At 36.6% G+C, this 10,810-nt stretch overlaps 1 protein-coding gene across 1 annotated transcript in view; it reads left to right on the plus strand.

The window, feature by feature from the left end:
• LOC135077392 (pre-mRNA-splicing factor ATP-dependent RNA helicase PRP16) overlaps positions 1–10,810 on the plus strand; it is a 150,786-nt gene that overhangs the window by 135,914 nt on the left and 4,062 nt on the right. Inside the window, exons 18-20 of the mRNA XM_063971924.1 lie at positions 1,538–1,679; positions 3,671–3,831; positions 9,861–10,101. Coding sequence (XP_063827994.1) covers positions 1,538–1,679; positions 3,671–3,831; positions 9,861–10,101 — 544 coding nt within the window. The remainder of the gene's footprint in view (positions 1–1,537; positions 1,680–3,670; positions 3,832–9,860; positions 10,102–10,810) is intronic.

Consider the following 10,810-nt stretch of genomic DNA (forward strand, 5'->3'; position numbering starts at 1 on the left):
AGTGCCTGATTTCATGCGCCAGCTGTGGATCTTATGTGTCTTGTTAAATGCAGCACGGAGTCAGCTCCGTGCACCTCAGGGTGCTCGTCGTAGGTATACATCCTTGCATCTGAAGACACGATCCTGACTCCAAATACCAGCTATGGATCCTAGGTGCCTTAGAGAGTGCAGCCTGTAAGTGCTCATCATAGGTAAGTAATTTTGGTATGTGCATCCCAGGACACTATCCCGGCACTATGTGTCAGCTGTGGATCCTAGCTGTCTTATAGTTCCCGCACCACCATCGTGGCTGCAGCGCCCAAATACTCATCATAGATATAATGTATCCACAGTTTATTTTGCAAATAAAATAATTGCCTCATGTTAAACCACCACACAACCCATCAGAAAGCAGATCCAGTGTCATCAAGTAAAAGATATTTCAAAAAATAAAAAACAATATCAATATTTATGAATATGATAAATCCCCTCGCTAGTAAACAAAACAAAATGCTGATTAATTTAATTCGACTCATTCAACGCGTTCGGATCAAATAAGTGTGCGTTCACCTTAAAAGAGTTGTTATCTGTGAGCGTGTGAATGTCAACTACACTACTGACAAATTGTCAGTTTGGTGGGGGTAGTCAAATAAAAAAGTATGATAGATTGTTTAGTAGATCTGTTTTGATTCCGTGGAGGGTAGTTGAACAGGAAGCGTGGTCGATCTGTTTTAATGGTTATAATTTATTAATTAATGAACTTTAGTGTACCTACAAATCTGGTGTTAGTTTGTGTTCTAAAGTGTAGTGAAGTGATAAATACATGAAAACATTGAAACACTTCGAATTTGAGCACGCATCGAGTCATCGAGTGTCGATTGGTTTGTCGTATGAACAACACATAATGTACCCGTTTTCGAATTGTCGTCAATATTGAATCCATATTATCAAGGCTACTTATCTTGTGAAAACTTTCTTTAGATCCGATGGCGTCTACAGAAAGGTAATTTTGCTGTATTCATGAAAACCATTAAACATTAAGACACCCCGCAGACTGCAGGCTTTGTCGGCCGATATTGGAAGGGCTGTTAATCAGTATGAACATGTATGGAAGCGCCCACTACAACGATTTAGTATGGGCCGTTTCCTCATACAAATTTGATACCAAAGCTAATCATTTGTAATATTATCTTTGTGTTTCACATCCTAAATATGGTCATCATCTCAGCCATAGGACGTCCACTACTGAACATAGGCCTCCCTCAATATGGCTAGTGCAGGGGTGGCCAACCAGTCGATCGCGACTATTAGTCCAGTCGATCGTGGCAAGGCAAAAAATAATACATGATTGTGTACTAAACTATGCTGTTTCATTTAAGATTTCAAGAAGTATGTAAGTAGTAGATCACCCAGGGTTTCGTTAGTAAACAGTAGATCTTATGTCTAATCAAGTTGGCCACCCTTGGGCTAGTTCATTCAGTAGACTGTTTTATTTATGAATGTTGCTGTTTATTTCCTTAATAAATAAATAGGTAAATTAACCCTTATTACCTTGCAGTATCCATGCTGTCGGTTCCATCAGTGTTCTACCGGCCACAAGGACGCGAGGAAGAAGCGGACTCCGTCAAGGAGAAGTTCCAAGTGCCAGAGTCGGACCACCTCACGCTGCTGCATTTGTACAACCAGTGGAAGGCTAACAAGTGAGTTTTGTCTTCACATTTTTAAAAATATTTACTAAATATTATTGATTAAAATCAGTTTTCTTGAAACAACTTTCTTATTGTTAAATACTTACTTAATAGAACTTCTGGTTGTTTAAACGTAGGGGAACCTGTTGAACCTTGGACAGAGTTGTACCTAAAACAATTGTATATATTTTTTAAATTATGCGGTTTTATGAAAAGTTGTCTAGGGTATTACATACGTTATTTGTCAACATTAACGTGAAGTTAGCTAAGATTCGCCGACACCGTGCAAGTACAAGAAAAAATGGTAATTTAATATTTTACACTGACGCAGTGAGTTTTTGGAGGTTTACTTAATGTCAATTTATGAAAAATGTTGCATGTTTGACAAAACGGTTATAGTTAGAACATAATCTTTATATATCTAGCTACTGGACGATATGAGTTTCAGATCCTAAGCTCAAATGGAAATGGGTTTATTATGCTTATTAAGTGAAGTAGTCGCAATGTTGTACCTTGACCACCCAACTAGCGATGTACCTTGGTCACTGATTTTCATTACGTTTTAATGAGAATTTTATTGTAATAAAAAAAACATATTATACTGTTATAGATACAATGCCCCGAAGACCTCAAAATAGCAATTTAAAGTCTGTTTTTGATATATATTTTTTTAATTTCTAATGTTATTAAAATTTATGTTTATTTTATCTTCATATGACTTTTTTAAGATTATTTTTGTTGATAAAGCGGTTTTAATGGATATTTTGCTAGAATTTATGTTAAATGATAAGAAATAAAAAAAAATACATTGGAAGTTAAAGCCACTCCAGCGCGTATTTTGTCCTACACGACATAACATATCAACATTCAACAAAATTTTCTAGAAAAAATGTTAAATAATGTCATATTTTTGTTGATTGTGTAAGGCTAAACATGGACTGGAGAGCCGGCTTAAACTTAAGTGATTTGTTGCCAAAAAATTGTGAAAAATAATTAGTACAAAAAATGTGGATGAGGATCTTTTTTAAAAAATACTTTTACTTAGATATTGTTGCTAATAACTGTAATAATTGGTATTTCAAATAATAATTTAACAGAAAATTAACAAATTGAAGCGAATATAAGCATTTATTTAAATTTAAATAGGTACAACGTACACGGTCCAAGGTACATCTGGTTTGTTGTACCTAGGACAGTTTTCCCTTTTTTTTTCTAGCAGCTAGTATGCCCAAATTTTTAAAATTATACACAATTTTATGAATGAATTATGTAGTTAATTAAATGATCTTTAAATATAACTGCACTAGACAAGTTTAACTATCACCATTATTTTTCAAAAAATCAAAATTCGAAAAACTGGCCTAAGTACAACAGGTTCCCCTATACTTTTCTTCTTTCGAAAGTAATTTCCCAATACGGAGTATTAATATTATGATGGTACTTGAACTACCATTCCTGTTGGAATTACAGTCTTTCAATATCAACTGGAATTTCGATTTTCAGTTGCTTTGAAATCGGCATATTACTCGTAGTTTGTCAATTGAGTTCATAAAATAGTAACGTCATTATCACGCCATGTACCCCTGTATAAAATGCCACCCTTGGAGTTTTGTAATGCCACCTGGAGGGAAAGTACTCTTAATACTGTAGATAGAAATTTTTACTGAAAGAAAACATTCCTTTATTTTTGAAAAGAAATAGAACTGCAATCTGCATTCAAGGATTTTCGAAAGGTGGCATTACAAAATTCCACCCTGTAGATCGTTTCGTCCACTCGGACGCGCTCCACCAATTTTTGGTCTCGGTCGCGCGGGGTGCGGGGAGTTCGATCCGAGAAATCCGAGCGTCATTATTGTAGTGTGCGTGTGCACTCATGGATGATTTAGCGTGTACCGATAACAGTCAAACATTAGCGGAAAGATGGTGGGGCGCGTCTTCGTGGATTGAACAATTTATACCCTATTGTTCTATGAATCAAGTGTCAACATTAAATTCTCCCGCAGATACTCCAGCCAGTGGTGCACCGAGCACTTCGTCCACGGCAAGGCCATGCGGAAGGTCCGCGAGGTGCGTCAACAGCTGAAGGACATCCTGCAGCAACAACGCCTGCCGCTCGCATCGTGTGGGACTGACTGGGACACGGTCCGCAAGTGCATCTGTTCTGGTGAGCTTATATTATCATCAACGCGACATCTTCATTTCAGCCTTTGGCCACGAACGGACTTTTCCCATGTGTCGTATCTAGCGCTGCAACTCCTGCACAGTGTTTTATTTTGGCTTAGAAGCGGACATCCCTGTTTTATTAATTCAATCGTTAGATATTACTATTATGTATACAATTGATGAAGGAACTAGTAGTTGTATTTGTTTAGTTTCGAAGAAATATTGGATTTTGTGAATTTATAAAAAAAAACAGTTTTAGAAGCATATTTTCTAAAAAAATTACATTAAGTCAGAATTTTGTAAATACATTTACCTATCACTATAACGTCTACCTTTATGCAAAAATAAATGGTTATTGCTGCAGTAATTTAGGAATTATTTAATAATTTATGATTTTCAGAAAACATTTTTTTCTCCGTTGTCCTAGAAAAATGGCAGCTATATTTACTTTATATTGATGCCTGATATAATTATCTATAATACCTGAAAATATTACTTGCCTATCCCGTGGAAGTTCGAAGATATTTTAATTTCTATGAGTTTAGAAGATTTATATGTAAATAGGGTTGTCATCTAAATATTTTTTAGTTTTTTAAATGCCGTCCGTAACAATACGGTTTTAATGCCTTTGTTAGATAACTATTGAAATTCATTGCTTTTACCATTATTAATTTGTCTGGTCGAGTTTGATAATTATAGAGTTGGCCCTGTGGCGGCTTATTGGAAATCCTATCGTTTTCGAAACATCGATATATATGTTGCAGTCAAAACTCATAATCGATCAAAACCACTTTTGACTGCAAATTTCAGTTAATAGTGGTTTTGACTGATGGCCTTAGTCAATATTACTTTTGACAAATTTTTCTAGTCGTATCATCGAACTTCCACGGGATAGGCAAGTAATATTTTCAGGTATTATAGATAATTATATCATGCATCAATATAAAGTAAATATAGCTGCCATTTTTCTAGGACAACGGAGAAAAAAATGTGTTCTGAAAATCATAAATTATTAAATAATTCCTAAATTACTGCAGCAATAACCATTTATTTTTGCATAAAGGTAGACGTTATAGTGATAGGTAAATTTATTTACAAAATTCTGACTTAATGTAATTTTTTTAGAAAATATGCTTCTAAAACTGTTTTTTTTATAAAATCACAATATCGAATATTTCTTCGAAACTAAGCAAATACAACTACTAGTTCCTTCATCAATTTTATACATAATAGTAATATCTAACGATTGAATTAATAAAACAGGGATGTCCGCTTCTAAGGCATAATAAAAGACTGTGTCCTGGTATCTATGTATCTAACTTAAGAGCCATTTTACATTTTCGTGCGAATTTCTAATATTTTGGAAGCATGAATTACTATCTTAAGCAACACCCAGAGATTATTTAATAACTGCGAAAGATAGGTCAATCCTTGGTGTTGACCATTAATGAAACGGATTTACTAAAACTCTTTTGCTTAATTCACAGTGCCCCATCTCCCACAACCATTTTACGGAAAAATTGCCGCAGACTCATTTTCAAAGTCCTGTATCTATTATTTATGCTCATATAATAAGCTTAAAAATATATAGTAATCATCGGACATATATTCTTGTAGTCCATTAATGAAATAGATTCTTGAATTTCATTACCATTATTGAGTAAAATCTAAAAATAATTTGGCAAATTTGAAGATTAACGTCACATTTTGATCGTGGTTTTTGGTTTAAAAACACAGCAATAACTGCAATAAAAGTATCCCAAAATAAAGAATATTCATTGTAGAATTGATTTCTACAGTTATTGTTTAAATATTAGTTACCACTTTGTCAAAATATTGATGTGAATATCAGTATAAATTACAATGCGCAAGCCGACATCGATTAGTATGGCGCGAGCGCCCGTCAAGGCAGGACCTGTGTCATTTTTCCCGCCGTGACGTTTACGTGCGTTCGTGTCGTAAAGCGGTGATTTGTACGGCGACCAAATACATTTGATACTATGCCGAGAGGCAGTTTCGAGTCGGCCGGCCGAGCAGAAATTGAAATGATGAATTTTAATTTCTTTGACGGATCTGGGTGTAACTATGTATAATATGTAGGTACCATGTATTTAATTTAATAAATAAATTATAAAAAAGTATATCCATTATGCTAGCACCCTTAACACAAGCATATTGGTGGCCTACTTTTGGACTAGATGGCGCTGTGAAATTGTTCAAAGATTTGTTTATTTTTTTATCCGCTTTGAGTTTTGTTTCGTGAAGAAGAAAAAGAAGCGTTTTGTTTCGAGAGGGAAGCTTTGTTGTTAAATCTATACTAATAAAAGAGGAAAGATTTAATTGTTTGTTTGTTTGTTTGGAGGCAATAGGCTCCGAAAAAAAATTCTCTCACGATTTAGAATCCTAATTTTTTTCTATGTAGGCTATAAAATATTTTCAAAAACTTTAGTACAAAATCTTTGATAAAATTCGACGTTTAATAAATAAATTAGATAACATGTTAATACTTTTTTTTTCAGTACGATTTTAGTAGGCTTGTTTTTCAGAAATTCTACGATTTAACTAAACTTCTAGTGTTTATATTTTATGCATAATTTATTAACTTCTAAAATATACATATATCCTATTGATAGATGACGTGCTTCGTATTTTATTAAAATTACTACCTGACTATGTTAAAAAGGTGTGGAATGTTATTTTGGAGATAACTTGGTTCCATAGAAATATAGAGAGATGCTAAGTAATGCGCTGAGTTCGAAACTCAGTGTCGTATTAGAAATTCACACACACAAAGAAATCAAATTATGTGCTCATTATCCACTGCGGTATCAGTATTCAACGTTCGAATAATCTTTAGTACTATGCAAGCAATATAAACTGTTTACATAATGACGTCGCTACTGTCATCATTGCTTTCACAAGCAATATGTTCCAATTTGTCCCTTGTCACATTTCCCTTTAGTTTCTGTGATCTGTGCTTGTTTCTAAGTTGATATCAATGAAATTTTCCTTAGTACTTTTGATTTAAATTATTTTTTTTTATTTTGACACGTGTTTGAAAAATCAAGGTCAGATTACAATAAAATAACAAGTGAAAACGTAACATTGCATTGCAACTCGCAATTTCGCAATATTGATGAGGAGATTGCATTGGAAAGTCTGTATTCATTCCTAGGATTCTCCTAACACCATCAAATTCAAGAGAATTCAAGAGAGTGCAGTTTCCCATCTCATGCTTAGGGACCACGGTTTAAAATAGTGTGGTTGCATAGAGCCTGCAACGGGCAACCGCGTGCGCAGCTGCTCATACTAATTTTCGATAAAAAGCAAGTGTTGGCGCCCTCACGAGTTTTAGCGGAGTTCCATATGGTAGCGGGAGTAGACTTAATGGAAATCTATGCTTCTCCGACGACCAGTTGTATGTGGAATACTCCAGAGTATGCGCACACAATAGCCTGGTGATTTTAGCACCTGAAGGAAAAACAAAAAAACATTGTTTACAAAGAAATCTGCGGCAGGTGTAGTGTTTTAATTTTGTTTTAGAAAGATCTCATAATTTTGTAAGTATTCAAATATTTAAACATAATAATTTGTAGATTTTATATCAAAAAATATAATCATTTATTTTAACAAAATTAATTTTCTTAGAATATTTTAATTCTATTAGAACCATTTTCCACTTCATCGCAGAAGAAGTTGCGGGCAAAAAGCTAGTATGAAATATGTAGTATTGCCCGCGGCTTCACCCGCTTGAAATTTAGTTTGTCACAGATCGTCATAAATTATAGCCTATACATTGTTATTCTGGTCGACGCCAGGGATGGATGAGCGTCGCTGTCGTTGGCGACAGGGTCTTCTGGTTCAGGGTTCATGGCGTAGGTCTCAGGCAAAATGAAATCCACTCGTAGAAATTAATAAACTCAGTGTATTCACGAAAATAATTACACACAGCACTAGAGTCGTATCGGAACTGAGTGAACCAAAGGTCTTGCGATAGGAACTTCCGACCCGAGTGATTATTGAACACAGACTGCCTAGTACTGCTGTACTGTACTGTAAAGTTTCATCAAAATCTGTTCAGTAGTTTTTGCGTGAAAGTGTAACAAACATCCAGACATCCACACAAACTTTCGTATTTATAATATTAGTAAGAAGTAAGATAGTAAGATGAATTATTTTAGTTATTTGTTTACTTATAATAATATTTATTTATTTATTTCTTAGCTCTGTCTGATAATGGATCTGGAGGAGATGCAATAGCCACCTCCGTAACAAAACAATAGAACCCTATGGAGTTTGGGCTTGTGTGATTCGCCTTGACGAATATTTCGTATCCAGGGTCCGATGATGGAGCTGTAAGGGGGCAGATTTTTTTTTCACTATGTGACTGTCTTTATTTTGTACTTAATATATATTTTACATATTATACCTATTCGTGTTCCATTATGAATCGAAATATAAAAGACTTAACTATTAAACTCTATTAAAAATTTAAATTAATTTATCAAGTTTGAATACCTCATTCTACCCTAAAATTAATAACTTAAATCAAGTCTTAATATAGTCACGGCTCAAGATTTTTTTGTCCATTTCAGCGTTCTTTTTACTCTTTTGACGTTGCGTTGACAGCTTTTACCTAAATTCGCGCGGAATATTTTTGTGAAATGGCTCTTAAATTGTATGTATTTTTTTAGTACCGCCTGTTATTATGCTGTTTTTATTTTATCAAGATGTACCTCTTAGTTTAAATGTTATTACGTTTTCTTTAAAATAACAAATTGAAAGAAAAAAAATGTAATATTTAAAAAAAAAACTCGGATATTTTTACCTTTTTTTCGTCGATAAAAATAGGTCTAGTTTCACCTTTTTTCATATGTGCACTTTATCAAGACTCACACTGTATGATGTAGCAGTGGTTAAATGAAATATTGAAATTAAGATTTGAGATTTTTTTTACCCATATCTGAGCAGCTGTTGACCTTGACTTGCGTTTCACGGTAAAAGCCAGCTTCATCTCGAATCCTCAACCACAGTAGAACTGTACCTCTAGTAGGAAAAACTTTCGAGTTCGTTTCGTTGCGTATTCAAAGTGTCATCGAAAAATTTTGTATGAAAAATTAAACAGCGCCCCCTATATTATAGCCGCCCTAGGGGGCGCTGTTTAATTTTTCATACAAAATTTTTCGATGACACTTTGAATACGCAACGAAACGAACTCGAAAGTTTTTCCTACTAGAGGTACAGTACCTCTAGTAGGAAAAACTTTCGAGTTCGTTTCGTTGCGTATTCAAAGTGTCATCGAAAAATTTTGTATGAAAAATTAAACAGCGCCCCCTATATTATAGCCGCCCTAGGGGGCGCTGTTTAATTTTTCATACAAAATTTTTCGATGACACTTTGAATACGCAACGAAACGAACTCGAAAGTTTTTCGTACTAGAGGTACTGGTCATCTTAGCTCGAACTGTACAAGTCAAAACTTTATTTTGCTTCCAAGCTCATTTGTCTACTGCCCACTTTCAGAATAAATTATTTTGAGCGCCCCCATTAAATTTTCAAGAGTCAAATGCTCAGTCGGTGTCTAAGAGACCTCCTAAGTAGATGAAATTACAAATGGCCTACCAAGCCTCTACACCAGTGGTTCTTAACCTTTATGTCATGAGGGACCATTTTACCAAATTTCTGTCTTGTCAGGGACCACCTAATAATCGGTCAAAACCAGTTTGACTGCAAAAATCTGTTAAAAGTGGTTTTGACCAAGGTGTGCAAGTGCACATCGTGGACCACTTGGAATGCCTCCAGGGACCACCAGTGGTCCGCGGACCACCGGTTAACAACCACTGCTCTACAGTGTAGAGACCCCGGAAAAAATCGGGGCATTGTGTAGACTCTACACAATGCCCCGATTTTTTTCCGGGGTCTCTTACCGCCCCCCTTTAAGCCTGCAGCGCCCACAAGGGGGCGTTATCGCCCACTTTGGGAAAGACTGTTATAATACCTTAGAACTAACCAAAATTTCCATATCTTCCAGCGTACTTCCAACAAGCGGCCCGCCTCAAAGGCATAGGCGAATATGTCAACTGTCGCACCGGCATGCCGTGCCACCTGCACCCGACGTCGGCTCTGTTCGGGCTGGGCTCGTCGCCGGACTACGTGGTGTACCACGAGCTCATGATGACGGCCAAGGAGTACATGCACTGCGTCACAGCTGTTGATGGCCGCTGGCTCGCTGAATTGGGACCGATGTTCTTCTCACTTAAGGAGACTGGCAAGTGAGTGGTGGACTCTTTTTGCAGAAAACATGTTTGGATAGATTCTTATCGCTGAAGGAGATAAGCGAGGAAAGAGGTCTAGTCAGACCAGCATCAGATGGGAACAGCTGTTTGCTTCCAGTTGCTCCTATGGCTCCTCATCTTAAGGGATTTATAGGACATACCACCATAGTTTCCTCCCACATATGGCGAGTGACGGAGCATCGGGTTTTTTTTAGTGGGTGTGCATCGTCCTTCTGACTCAGTAATGATTGCAGACGGGCGCTACATGATCTAGGGACGCCTCTTGAGGAGCTGTGGTATAGAAGGCTTCTTCCGGAATCCCAGTTCCCTTCCACTTATGGCGAGTGACGGAGCATCGGGGTCTTATGGCTCGTTCTTTTGACTTAGTGAGCCTCACATAATCTTCCCTGTCCCTGCAAGGTGGGATATGCCTTTTACCCTCGTCATAAAAAGGTGAGTATGTGACCTGCCGCCTGCACCCGACGTCGGCTCTGTTCGGGCTGGGCTCGTCGCCGGACTACGTGGTGTACCACGAGCTCATGATGACGGCCAAGGAGTACATGCACTGCGTCACAGCTGTTGACGGCCGCTGGCTGGCCGAGCTGGGGCCGATGTTCTTCTCGCTGAAGGAGACTGGCAAGTGAGTGGAGTTTTTTGAGCATGTTGTTTTTGCAGAAACATGAGTGGATTCTTATCGCTGAAGGAG

This window comes from Ostrinia nubilalis, chromosome 13, assembly GCF_963855985.1.
Source record: "Ostrinia nubilalis chromosome 13, ilOstNubi1.1, whole genome shotgun sequence".
Lineage (NCBI taxonomy): Eukaryota > Metazoa > Arthropoda > Insecta > Lepidoptera > Crambidae > Ostrinia > Ostrinia nubilalis.